Genomic DNA, 14483 nt, shown 5'->3' with positions numbered 1-14483 from the left:
TGTGCAGCCTTTGACACATTGATCTACTTTAGCAGAACTTCAGTACCTGTGGTTAATATTTTTTCTGACTCTTGACTTTAAATGGAACCTGCCCAAACTACGGCAGCATGAATCGGAGCCTAAGCTCCACAATTGAAGCCAGGTACATTTTCCTCTGGTGTTTGGGAAAATAGAGAAAGACGAGACTAGTCTAGTCAGGTGGCGCCACTCCAGATGATTGACAGGTGTCTCATGTCTGTACTCAGCGAGAAAACGGTCAATCACTTTCACCACAGCTGGGAAAAGAGCTGGATGAGTCCTGCCTGTCCCTATGGTCCCTGGGAGGTCTTCAAACTGCAGAGAAAAGTATACCTGGCTGCAATCATCCAACTAGGCTTTGAGTCATGCTGTCCGTGGTTTGGGCAGCACAAATAAAATATATGTTCTGGTCTTTCAGAAACAAATATAGCTGGAAGAGACTGCCATGGACCATAGTGAGAGACTATAGCTCTGATTCATGCCGCCCATAGTTTGGGCAGCATTGAATAAACTCAAAGGTTCCCTTCATTTGTAGTGCAGCTTACCAATTGCAGTACCACTTTTCACCACCATAGTAAGTAATAGATATCAATGAAATAGCGCCTCCCTCTCGAAATCGGTTTTGTGAAAAAAAAAAACAAAAAAAAAAAACGACAATATGCTTAGAACTGCCTTATTGTGGAGCGTTACACAAATTGTCATTTTTTCCCCCCAACTTCTTTCTTACAGCAATTTACTATTCTGTTCACCTAAACTGGAACAACCCTTTTAAATACACATATCTGAGGACCTAGCTCATTTTAAATACCATTTCTAAATCTATGCAAAATAAAAATTCATTCAATAAAACAAAATGATATAAACGAAAAAAAAATGACTTTCAGAAATGGGTCCAAAATTACCAATTTGATACCATATATAAAAATATGAAATTAAGCCGAATTTCTTTATTAAGGGACATGTACTGGAAATAAGAAAGTTTTTAGAACATAATTTAAAAAATACAAACTGAAAACATAGCAAAATATATGATTTTTTTTTGTTTGTTTATAGCAACTGAGAGCTACCAGCCAATTTACTACCAAACTGGTATATATTTTATAATATTTTTTTTTTCTTAAAAAGACATGTAAATATATAATTCATATTTATACATTTTCTAGCTATATACACAAGGAAAGCATTTACCATTTTGCTGCCCATATTTATATTACATAATTAGCTTGAAACCTGTAAAAAAAAAAAAGGATGATCCGATCTAGGCCTGTATTCTGGAACTTGTCCCCCTTGCGGTGTAGGTCTGAACTATATTTAAGACTAGAACTACACTAAAAGGCGGCTTCGGCTATGAGCGACAAAATAGGCCTGACTCAAACAATCAAAACCAGCGGTAAACTGGAATATGCCCCGTACCGAGAGCTGGCCAGCAGAATTTCACTTGATATGGAATAAAATCAGTGTGCAAGATTTGAGCACAGTTCATTTGTGGTAGGTGCTTAAACATTCCTTCGATTTATTAAGACATGACACATTCATAAGATATGAAGCATAGTGGTGTCCTCATCAGTGTGTCTGTATTTAAGATTCAGTTCAACTAATGGCGGGGAGAGCTGCATGAAGACGTCTTTGGAGAAGGACCTTATCCCAACTTTTCGCGCCAAAAGACATAGTCAACTGTATCTGTGTTTTCTTAATGGCAAAGGCATGCCCTTAGTATGTAAAAAATACCCTGCCAAATAGCAAGATCAATATGCACCAAATAGACTCCAGATCAAAGGTGAATGGTGACGTGAAGTTAGAAGACCAGAACTTGAGATGACATCTTTAAAGGAGAAACTGGTGGGTGCTTCTCTAACGATGAGGTCACGAGTTATCCCACAAAAAAACTTCTAACTTTACACCTATCAGATCAGATATTCTGGTACCAACACTACTAAAAGTTCACCGGCCATAAAAGTTAAATAATACTTGTGTCTCGTTTCCATTCCGAACATCTGAAATGTAAGGAGTTCCATCAAGGCATGAGGTAAGACTAAAAGACACAGGCTCAAATTGGTCCGTTAGGTCTTGGAAATTTAGAACTAGGTTGAAATAGGTTTTTCTCTTATCGGAATGCATAAAACCAAGTGTCTATTAACTGGGGTGATGACCTAAGGTTAGGTGATCAACGCTTTTTAAGTCCTCCGTTAGCATATTTGGGAAGACATGGTTCATCTGGTAAAGGATCGTGAGAAAAAACGGAATCTTCCCCCGATGAACACGTGGAGCTTCGTGTATCTGGAAAACACGGAGAATACTGACCGACCGGCATGACAAGGTCGAGGTACTCCTAAAGATGAAGAAAAAAAGAAAGAGGACATAGGTTAATATAGAAATACTGCGGAATTGATCAGATATTGCCCGGCGCACAACCCACAATCCTTTCTCTTGTACAACAGACATTTATTACCTGGTTAGAGCTTAGCGCAACAATACGGTCCAGATCTTCCACCAGTTGTACAAAGGTTGGTCTTTGACTGGGAACTGCATGCCAACAATCTCTCATCATCATGTATCTGAGAAAAAAGGCAAAGGGCACATCATTACAGGATTGACTGACCCTAGATGTCAACCTTATATTTCTCCCAAAAAAATTCCAGTAAGAAGGGAACTAGAACAAATCATGCGAAATATCTTAGAATTTTTCCACCATTTTTTGCAAAACAACCAAGGGTAATTGAAGTTTATAGAATAGAGGGAAAAAATTATTACTTTGGGCATGTGCATACTTTTTTTTAAACTTAGGCAAACCGGTTTAGTATTTCAAGCAGAAGACGTTTCAGGAAACTCTCGTGTTTTTTTTCTCCTGAAAAGCCTTGTGCATCTTATATTTTGGTCGTTTCCCGAGTGATTTTCCAAGAGTTTTTGGCCATTGGCGGGGTTTCCCATGGCATTTGTGACTTCTTTTTTTATTGTTGGTTTCCAATCGTTTTTGGAAAACCAATGAAGACCCCCACAGGCCGACCCGGAACATATCATTGCCTCAAAACTGAAAATAAAGATTAAACAACCACCAAAATATGGATGTCACCAACTAAGGTATCATTGTAAGCAGTATAACGGCGCCGACCTGACACTGTCTGTAGGTTACTGTGCACAATCCTGCTGACAGGTTCCCTTTAAGCAAAAACAAAGGACAAATGCTCCAAAAGATGTCTGGGTCTTTTACAGCCATCTTTTGAGTCTTCAAATTAACTTGTATTGTAAAAAACAGAGTGTCTTCAGAATGTAAAATGCCAGAAGAATGGACTGGTCACTTATTTTATTCGCTTGACGTCTTTAGAACCCTGAAGCGATTAAAAGACGTTGAAAAGTCTGAACATGTTCACACCAGGTCGTTTTACATAGAAATGTTTATATTCATTCTTTTGAGCCCTTTCTGTTTTTTTTCAGGTAGTTTACCTAAAAAAAGACGTTGCATGCACATAGCCTTACTTATCCATAATGCCGCCATTCTTGCACCAATCCCGTGGTCTAAATCCAAAGTCCTGGCCATTTTGTCACCAGACTGTTGTGACCCCTGTTGTCAACACTGAGACCAGAGTAGCGGTGATGATTTAGAGGGGTAAGTAATACTTATTTCTATATTTCATAAGGATCCATTCTCCTCTTACCATTTAAAAAAAAATAAATGGTGAAAAACAATTTTAACTGGGGCGACTGTCCAACCGGCAAGCAGAATCCATGTTGAGTTCTAAATTATGTTTGTTGCGGTCGAGAATGCATCTAAATAAAAAGCATTTCAGGCAAAGAAATCTACCAAAAAGAGAGCCTTAGGTGGGATATGGATTGGTCGTAAGACAACTTGTCATGGATCAAACCGTTCTATACTCACAACTCATTGGTGCAATTTGTTGGCTTGTCCATCCGATGTCCTTCCTTCAGTAATTTAAATAGTTCTTCCATGGGGACACCAGGGTACGGAGAACCTCCAAGTGTAAATATTTCCCACAATAAAACCCCAAATGACCACCTACAGAACAAACCAAAGATATATTATTAATAGAAAAGTCATTTTATATTACTCACCAAATCCAGAGAGTGTAAAATCTACAAAATTTCTGGAAAAAAAAAACTATAGGAAGTCATAATATGGAATGATACATACACATCACTTTGATGCGTGTAAATTCGATCAAAGAGGGCTTCCGGAGCCATCCATTTTACAGGCAAACGGCCCTATAGGAAAAAATAAAATAAAAATAAGAGTTAATATAAAAGTTTAACAAAAAAAAATAGAAGATTAACACAGATATTCGGAATAGCACATAAATAGCCAGATAGTCTATAATATAACCAATACTGCGTTTCATGTCAGGTAGATACATTTTTATATGGCATTTTCACTAGATATTACCATGTCTCATCACTTACATAAAACCCCTACTCCTTTCTCCAGAGAACGGGAAAGACCGATAGGATGTCAAATATAAAGTAGATTTCCATGTGCTGACCCAATGAAAAAAAGGGATAGCCTACGGAAGGTACATGGACCAATGCAAAATCAATGTGGTAGGTCACATGAACGTTTTCATAGACAGACTTAAAAAAATAAATAAAACAAATAAAAATAAAAAAATTGCAGCATGAACTACTTTGATCCATTTTTCGGAGCAGACTCGCCCATTATAAGCAAGTGCAGAAAAGTCGGACCACTTACTGTTACATCCATATATCATTTTTCATGGATCCATTTCAATTATTAAGATAAACTGTATTTGTCCTATTATATTTTGTGATGTTGCTAGACACTCCTCAACATGGAGATTGTAAAACCAAGCAGGAAAAGTTATGGGATTATGGAAATCACAGGATCAATCGATCTGATGTCCCAGATGTGATCGATGGGAGATATGTCCGGAGATGCTACAGTACATGGTAGGGCATTTAGGCTACGCAGGCTGCTCACAGTCACACGAGAAACATTATCGTGTGGAGAAACTGCTCCCGTGACACTTTAGAGAAATGGCCGTACCACTGGTTCCACAACTGATCCATCCTGTACTGCGGATGAAATTGGAGGTTCTATACCAAGCCTAAGGAATCAAGCACTGTCTACACCAAGGGTGGGGAACGTCCGGCCCGCGGGCCGTATAGCATCTGGTGCGGCCCGCAGCCACTTTGCCCGTTTATTGGCCGCGGGCCCTTCAATTCTTCAAAGGTGCGTGCGGTTTTGTGTCCCACGTGCTCTTTCCATCACTGCCCAGTGGGGAGAATCCTGCGGAGCTGCTCCAGGTGAGGAACAAGTTGTAATCTGGGTGGGTAATGGGGTCACAGACAGGGGGGGCATTATAATGGAGAGGTGCAGAAGTTTCGGCAGCAGATTTTGAGGAGGTAACGCTGATGATGCGTCTCCTTCTACATTGTCAGTGAGCCTGCACCAGGGAGACTCTGCACAGGAACCACCCCCGACTGGAGCCGCTGCCTCAGCTCCATCCACAGGGGGTGTACCTTCACTGCTGAGCGCCCAGCGATGTGGAGACTGGAGACCACCCATGTACACACAGAGAGGTAGCAGAGCCGAGCGTGTAGCATCCTCCTGTGTGGCTGTAGTGTGTGAGCACTGGGTAATCACAGCATGCAGAAAGCAGGGAGGCTACCTGCAGTCCTACGTGCAGTGTAAGAGGGGCAGGAGACAAACACAGCTCTGCTGTACAGGGCACAACTGTAGGCACCGATTATATCAGGGTGGAGTGAGGACACAGGAGCGTACATACACAACACTGCGCTAATATGCACTCATCACACATACATACACTACACATCACACATATACTACACATCACACATACATACATACATACATACATACATTATATACATGTGCTGTACACATACATACACCCATGTGCTGTGTACCTCCGGTCCCGTGTATCCACCATGTGCTGTATACCTGAGGTCCCGTGTACTCCCCATGTGCTGTGTACCTCAGGTCCCGTGTACTCCCCATGTGCTGTGTACCTCAGGTCCCGTGTATCCACCATGTGCTGTGTACCTCAGGTCCCGTGTATCCACCATGTGCTGTGTACCTCAGGTCCCGTGTACTCCCCATGTGCTGTGTACCTCAGGTCCCGTGTACTCCCCATGTGCTGTGTACCTCAGATCCCGTGTACTCCCCATGTGCTGTGTACCTCAGATCCCGTGTACTCCCCATGTGCTGTGTACCTCAGGTCCCGTGTACAACCCATGTGCTGTATACCTCAGGTCCCGTGTACTCTCCATGTGCTGTGTACCTCAGATCCCGTGTACTCCCCATGTGCTGTGTACCTCAGGTCCCGTGTACAACCCATGTGCTGTATACCTCAGGTCCCGTGTACTCTCCATGTGCTGTGTACCTCAGGTCCCGTGTACTCTCCATGTGCTGTGTACCTCAGGTCCCGTGTACAACCCATGTGCTGTGTACCTCAGGTCCCGAGTACAACCCATGTGCTGTGTACCTCAGGTCCCGTGTACTCTCCATGTGCTGTGTACCTCAGGTCCCGTGTACTCTCCATGTGCTGTGTACCTCAGGTCCCGTGTACTCTCCATGTGCTGTGTACCTCAGGTCCCGTGTACTCCCCATGTGCTGTGTACCTCAGGTCCCGTGTACTCCCTATGTGCTGTGTAACTCAGGTCCCGTGTATAGTTGGCTAATGTTTAAGTTAATTTTATACGGCCCCGAGCGCTATTATAAAATTCCAAATGGTCCTTGGCAGAAAGAAGGTTCCCCACCCCTAGTCTACACAAACCACCAGAAGGCATTTGCATGATATTAGGCTACAAGCCAGATGTCCGGCTACAGGTGATCCATTGACCTCATTCCACAGCTCTTAAAGACTATCACAGTGCAGAGCAAGAGGGCAATGGAGGCCGAAATAAAGGATTATCCTTATCAGTGATGAGTCCCATTTTGTTTTGAACACAACAATAGCCACAGATTGGTTTAGAGACCACTTGCCCAACACCATTAAAAAAGGACTTCATGAGGAAGAGACAAACCGGTCCTACTCCTAGGATTATGTTGTGGGAAAACTATGTACGATAGCCAGATCCCTTTAGTCCTAATTCCAGATGACTAAAAAGTTAGGAGCTACATTGATTTGGTTGTAGAACCAAAATGTCCCAGGAGCCGATTTTCAACATGACATTGCCAGGCCATATGTCGTTTGTGCTACTGTGAGCAGCCTGAATGGCCTACACAAGAACTTTGATAGGAAATTGCAAAGGGAGCTGCCAGCAGCAGATTTTGATGATTTGCTGATTTGCCCAGTTGCACTCAGCATGGCGCTCAACAGAATGAGCATTCCTCAGGCAAGTAATTATTAACCTCATTAATAACAGCCAAGGCTGTAAGTGCGGGGATTTCTGCACGTGGTTTTCATATCTGATAAGGAATAAAGTTTTCATCATTTGCAGATCGCTAATATGTCTATACATCCTGCGATGATAATAATTTCACGACTTCTCCTTATTGGTGTTGTGAATTCAATTTGGAGGCGTGTATAAAACGGATGCTATACGGGAGTAAAAAACTGACATATGGAAGCTATGGTGGTGGCAAATAACTGACGCACAACTCTACTTAAAAAATACTTTACTAAAACTCTTACGTTTGTTGTCTTTTTGTAATAGTCAATGTGGTGGATATCCCGAGCGAGGCCAAAATCTGCAATCTTCATCACGTTATCCTCTGTGACGAGAACGTTACGTGCCGCTAGGTCTCTATGAATGCACTGCACATAAAAGTGTAATACCGACAATTAATTATAAGGTGTCGGAAGATGGAAAACAGATACACAACAGTACCTTAAAAAGGCATTAAATACACTGCACAATATGGAAGTAATGCATATACACTCACTGGCCACTTTATTAGGTACACCTGTCCAACTTCTTGTTAACACTTAATTTCTAATCAGCCAATCACATGGCGGCAACTCAGTGCATTTAGGCATGTAGACATGGTCAAGACAATCTCCTGCAGTTCAAACCGAGCATCAGTATGGGGAAGAAAGGTGATTTGAGTGCCTTTGAACGTGGCATGGTTGTTGGTGCCAGAAGGGCTGGTCTGAGTATTTCAGAAACTGCTGATCTACTGGGATTTTCACGCACAACCATCTCTAGGGTTTACAGAGAATGGTCCGAAAAAGAAAAAAAATCCAGTGAGCGGCAGTTCTGTGGGCGGAAATGCCTTGTTGATGCCAGAGGTCAGAGGAGAATGGGCAGACTGGTTCGAGCTGATAGAAAGGCAACAGTGACTCAAATCGCCACCCGTTACAACCAAGGTAGGCCTAAGAGCATCTCTGAACGCACAGTGCGTCGAACTTTGAGGCAGATGGGCTACAGCAGCAGAAGACCACACCGGGTACCACTCCTTTCAGCTAAGAACAGGAAACTGAGGCTACAATTTGTACAAGCTCATCGAAATTGGACAGTAGAAGATTGGAAAAACGTTGCTTGGTCTGATGAGTCTCGATTTCTGCTGCGACATTCGGATGGTAGGGTCAGAATTTGGCGTAAACAACATGAAAGCATGGATCCATCCTGCCTTGTATGGAGCATCTTTGGGATGTGCAGCCGACAAATCTGCGGCAACTGTGTGATGCCATCATGTCAATATGGACCAAAATCTCTGAGGAATGCTTCCAGCACCTTGTTGAATCTATGCCACGAAGAATTGAGGCAGTTCTGAAGGCAAAAGGGGTCCAACCCGTTACTAGCATGGTGTACCTAATAAAGTGGCCGGTGAGTGTATTATAGTGGATAATCTACCAAAAAAAGTCACAGAAAATATCTGTGACTTGGAAATGTTTTAAACATGCTTTTTTTGCCCACAGCATCTGTAAAATACCTTTTTAGAAGCCAAATACTCCATGCCCCGAGCCACCTGATAGGCACAGGAGACCAAATCTTTGAAGGAAAGCAACTCTTCGGGGGCACAGCTAGGATTGTAGCAATACTCCATGCCTGGTGGTCGTCTTGCACGCAAGTATTCACGCAAGTTGCCTTTAGAGGCATATTCTACAATCACATATAGAGGTCCTGGAAAACCAAACCAAGACAAGGATCAATCAGGAGTGAAGAGATTTATATGGATAGGAGTAGAACTTAAGTTTTGGGAAAAAAAAATTCTGTCTTGCCTGAAGTCTCATCTTCTGAGAATTTGTAAAGATCCTTACAATCCGATTTTATATTTTGCAATCTATCACACTGTCCCCTGTGCCCTCAACAAGGTTAAATTTGATTGGTCTAAAGCTATTAAAGGGGTTATCCAGGACTAAATTAGTTTTATTTGGGGTCCTAATTTAAAAAAAAAAAAAAAAACGTGTGCAGGTAGTTGCCAACTGCCTGCCTATTCTGTTAGGCTCTGGCTCTGGCAGAGTGGTCACTGACTGCTCCTTTCATCAATTCATCTACTCCATGTGAACAGAGCACCTCTTCCCCTTCCAGGCTGTTCTGTCGACATGGAGTGACTGCCAGCATCATGACGATTTGACAGCCAGCTTCCCGCAGGTAGGCAGTGGGGAGCTAGCTGTCAATCATCGGCAATCATGCACCATCAACTGAGAAGGGCGGAAGAGAAGCCGCTGCTCTGTTGACGTGACATCATCAAAAGCCACAGGAGCGGTCTGTGAATGCTCTGAGATGTCATAGATTGGTAGTTAGCAGTTACCTGCCTGTTTTTTTATTTCCATAGTAGAAAAAATAAGTATAGTCCTTGATAACCCCCCTTTAAAGCTTCAAGGACATTCAATGAAGAGCCCTGTGTATTTCATCTCAAAGAGAGCCTTCCACTGGATTTTTTCATTTAAATGGACCCCCTACAATTGCTGCTCTTCCAACAATTCTGGAACAGTTTTTCTTTTTCTCCTGTGCCTCTCTGCAGCCAACTGTGTTAATACCACAGAACTTCTGTGGGCGTTGTCATGTTCTGATTGGACAGCGTTAAAGGAGAAAAAGGAAACTCCCACCTAGAAGTTCTGTGGTTTAAGCCCCATTGGTTGAAGGGAAAATTTGCATCTTAATTTCTGTGGGGCATCACTTTCTAATGGAGGGGAGCAGAAGAAAAAGAAAACCTGTTCCAGAATCCATGGATAAGCATCAATTGGAGGAGATAATCATGTTAAATTCTCATTTCAGTGAAATCTCCTCTTTTAAAGGGAGCAAGTCAGCACAGAATGACTGTTCAAACATGGGTGCTCGGTGCACAAAAATGTTTCAGTGCACCTCCCAACTTACTTGTTTTCCATCTATCTCCATCCACCTTTTTCTTGATATAGACAGCTTTGGCTTTACAGGAGCCATCGAAAGGTGGAGATGAATTGAAATCAAGTAGGTAGAAATGTGCAACTGGTTGGCCTCGCCATGGGTGCATCAAGTGCCTGTGCTTGGTTTGAACAGTCAATTTGTACGGATAGACTCCCTTTTACAGTACCAAATTAAGTTAGGATTCACTTTGTGATCTCGATTACATTGGGTCAACAAACTAAAATTAGTTATTCTTAAAATAATATATATACACAACATATAGAACATATTCTACCAACAAAAAATACAACATAACTATGTAATAAACATTTATGGAATAAAAAAAAATTGGCACGATACTGTACAGCATTGTAATAAGATGTAGATGGCAAAACAAGCCCCTGCTGGGAGATAGTTAACATCACTACGAAGCTATGCCAAAGGCTCAGGGGCCGGCTGCTATTCTCCATTTAATACTATTTTTGAAAGGAGTGACACGGACCAGTTATTTTATTTCTAAAGTGCTGCTTGTGAAAAATGGGTAGGTGTACGCTCTCTTTGGGAAAGAGGACAAGCCTAAGCCAAGGGCTCCTCTTCTCTAAATAAAGAGGTTACCTGCATAGTAAGTTTACTAACAGTATATGTTTAAAGTCCACAAATTTAGATAAAGGGGTTATCCAGGACTATTTTAGTTTTTAGGCTCATATTAAAAAAAAACCAGTAAGGTAGTTGCTAACTCCCTGTCTGTTCTACCCGGCCCCAACACAAACTGGTCACCGACCGCTTTGGTCGACAATTCAGCTGCTCAGAATCAAAAGAGCAGCTCTTCCTCTTCCAGGTTGCACGGTAGAAGTTGTGCTGATTGACAGCTGGCTTCCCGCAGTTAGAAAGCAGGGAGCCGGCTGTCAATCAGCATGATGTCGGTAGTCACACCCCATCAACAGAGCAGAGCGGAAGAGAAGCTGCTGCTCTGTCAACGTGACGTCAGTGGAAGCTGCTGAAACACCAGTGGGAGCAGTCTGTGACCACGCTGAGCCGGAAGAGATCAGTGTCGGGCACAGCAGGCCGGTAAATCGCAACTACCTGACTGACTTTTTATTTTTTGCTATGGGCTTAAAAAATAGCAAGCAAATCATAGTCCTGTATAACTCCTTTGATTATTTTCATGCTGAAACTACATTCAGCATTTATTACATTATGTTCATTATTGCAAAAACTTACCATCTTGCGTACAAGCTCCGAGAAGATTTATTATATTTTTGTGCTTTCCTATCATCTTCATCATTTCCATCTCCGAAATTAGATCAGAAAGGTCCTTCTCATTGGCGTCAGCTAAAAAAAGGAAGAGTACAGGTAATGATAGAGTATGGTAGGGGTGAAAGCAGAACATCCTTCTCCCCACCACCAGTTTTCCATTTCTTGCTAACATTGCACTGGCTGACCGTTACTAAAACAGCAACATTTTCCAGATCCCATTGCAATCCCGAAAACACTGCATAAAGCTATCCCTATAAAGTAAAAGTTATATCAGGACATGAAAATATTTTATGGTTTTCCTCTGTAGGTTTACATGCACAATGAATAGCCTAAACTGAATAACTAGCACAAAATTTAGGAACACATTAAAGGGAACCTGTCACCCGCAAAATCGAAGGTGAGCTAAGCCCACCAGCATCAGGGGCTTATCTACAGCATTACAGAATGCTGGTGGGCTTAGCTCACCTTCGATTTTGGGGGTGACAGGTTCCCTTTAAAACATTAAAATGGGGTGTTCGTTTCCACACTGGGAAATGAACGGTGCTAAAGGCATTGTGTTTGCAAATTCCTGCCAGGAAGCATGCAACATCAACAGGACGCATGCACGTGAGTAAGACAGGCGCGCAATACCTGCCAATCGGGCACACGTCCTGGCTGGTAACTGCTGGTGCAACAACATCAACACGGCTCACCTCCCGAGGTGGAAATGAGCAGTGCCGGACAAACATTTTAAATTAAACATACATGCTGCAATTTCAAACAGGATCTTAATTATTTGGCTTGCTATAGACCAAAAAATTATTTTAGGCTATAAGTTTGACAGCCTAATCCAAAGAGACAATGGGTCATCTGTGCAAAATTGGATCATCTGTGCAAAATTGGGTCATCCATTTAAGGCCCCATTTATAGCTCCAATTTTCATGTACCTGTGTGATCTGATTTTTGTTTTTCTTTTTTAATAGATAGCACAGACACGTGACCCTTTTTCACCTGTCTTTTTTTTTTTTTTTTTTTTAAAGGACGGAAGAAAATTCCAAAAACTTAATATGCTACATTTATAATTTGAGTCCAATTTGTGGACCCAACGGACCAGGGTTCCATGAAATTTAACAGCACACGTAAACCATTAATTGGCTTTTCTTTTTTTTCAGAATCTTGGAAAAACTCCATAAGTTTTTTTTCTCCCAAACAACAGAAACAGATGACAAAAAAAAGGCTAGGATGACCAAAAGCAGATGAAAACTGGAATCAGTGGCACACTAATGGAAATCATTTCATTTTCTGCGTACAAGAAAAAGGTCAGTGTGATTTCGGTCTAGGTCTAGGTCCTCTAGGTCAGGATTTCTCAAGTATACTCCTCAAAAAAAACCAACCTACAATACCAACTAAGAATCCCCAAATACCATAAATGGAAGTACAGTATGTGTTCTAAACTGAAGACACCTTTAAGGACAAGCATCACAAGAAATATTCCAACACTGAGACAGGAGGAAATTTGATCCAAATGTGAACCAAGGAAGTGGATCCAACAAAACATCAAATACTCACATTTTAACATCTTCACTGCAACTTTGGTGATCTTGTTTGGTTTCTCCTTGTCCAAACCTATGGCCTCAGCCATAACTACTTGACCAAAGCAACCTTCTCCAAGCGGCTTTCCAAGACTCAACCTATGAGGAAGAACAATGTCAACCATCTGTAGATGAACAAGGTAGTTTGAAGGAGGAAAGAAAGTCACATAGATATGAAGTTATTAGGGTCTACTTACCTATCTCTTGCTACTTCCCATCTGGGGTCTTCTGGAAGCTCATATTCTGACACCCCAGCCAGCATCGGTGTACCACTTGATGACAGTCGAGAAGGTCTTACCAATATAACTCCGGAGTTCATTGAAGAACTTGAGTCTGCAGATACCTGTATTAGAATGTCAAAACCAGCAGGTTATCATACGATTACGATTCTTACATATTTCATTAAGAAATTCAGTGTTCTTTAAATTACAAACTAAAAGGAATAGACTTCAGCCTAGTTTGGAAAACAGTCCAAGCTCAGCCTTACGAAATGATCTTCAGAATAGAACTGGACTGGATGCCCTAGCTCTAAAACAAACACACAAATGGCAGCTGAGAATAAATGTGGTTAGTAGGTCAGTCAATGACATCTGGGTTAGCGGATGAGTCAGAGATAATAGTATTTACCTGGAGGTGTTACAGAGGAAGTGGGAAAGTATAGGGATTGCAGGGAACAAAGCAGTTATTTTAAGTAACAGTCATGCAGGGAGATGTAGGCACAAAAACACGGAGCAAACTTAATGTATTTACAAAAGTTTACTGACTTAAAAGGGTGGCCAAGCAACACAGAAAAAACCCCTGTCCATCTGTCCCTATTAGGGCACATAGCTATTATAAAGGGAGGTAGAGAGGGGCTCCCTGGTTTGTGTTTACCTTCAATGCTTATTATGGCACATCTTGGACCAGGTACAGCTACAGGTGAAGTGACAATGGCACTCTAGTAGTCAACTGATCAGCAGGAACCCAAGAGGAAGTCACAAATTAATGGCCCATTTTAGGGCTATCAATATTTTTTCAAGGAGAATATTATAACTCAATGTCATATGTTCGATCTTTTTGGCTTCATTTAGATTGGTCGCAAAATAAACAATATCCCTAAAATCAAAAGTTGTCTATTTGCAGCCCATTTACTGACTGAATATAAATTTGATAAAACTAGGAGACATTATAAGAATATCTTAGAAAGGCACAAATTTATTGTTCTCTAAAACGGGTGGTCTTATTTAAGTTGTGCTGAAAAGTTTACATAACTCGGCAGAACCCAAAAAATCCAAATGACCCAGATCAAAAGTTTACATACCCTGGTGATTTTGGCCTGATAACATGCACAGAAGTTGGCACAAATGGGTTTGAATGGCTACTAAAGGTAAC

At 41.7% G+C, this 14483-nt stretch overlaps 1 protein-coding gene across 6 annotated transcripts in view; it reads right to left on the bottom strand.

Moving 5' to 3' along the window:
* Nucleotides 1–938: 938 nt before the first annotated feature.
* FGFR1 (fibroblast growth factor receptor 1) overlaps nt 939–14483 on the bottom strand; it is a 115158-nt gene continuing 101613 nt past the window's right edge. For 5 of the 6 annotated variants that reach the window (XM_077262242.1, XM_077262237.1, XM_077262240.1 and 2 more), the window contains 9 exons: nt 13310–13455; nt 13090–13211; nt 11506–11616; nt 8888–9078; nt 7647–7769; nt 4166–4236; nt 3893–4030; nt 2468–2573; nt 940–2347 (listed from right to left, as the gene is read on the bottom strand). In XM_077262242.1, the coding sequence (XP_077118357.1) occupies nt 2183–2347; nt 2468–2573; nt 3893–4030; nt 4166–4236; nt 7647–7769; nt 8888–9078; nt 11506–11616; nt 13090–13211; nt 13310–13455 (1173 nt within the window). In that variant the 3' untranslated portion in view covers nt 940–2182. Of the gene's footprint in view, nt 2348–2467; nt 2574–3892; nt 4031–4165; nt 4237–7646; nt 7770–8887; nt 9079–11505; nt 11617–13089; nt 13212–13309; nt 13456–14483 lie in introns of all 6 variants that reach the window. The other variant, XM_077262241.1, reaches the window with a different exon arrangement.

Source organism: Ranitomeya variabilis, chromosome 5 (genome assembly GCF_051348905.1).
Source record: "Ranitomeya variabilis isolate aRanVar5 chromosome 5, aRanVar5.hap1, whole genome shotgun sequence".
Taxonomy (NCBI): domain Eukaryota; kingdom Metazoa; phylum Chordata; class Amphibia; order Anura; family Dendrobatidae; genus Ranitomeya; species Ranitomeya variabilis.
This window is presented reverse-complemented; position numbering and strand designations above follow the sequence as displayed.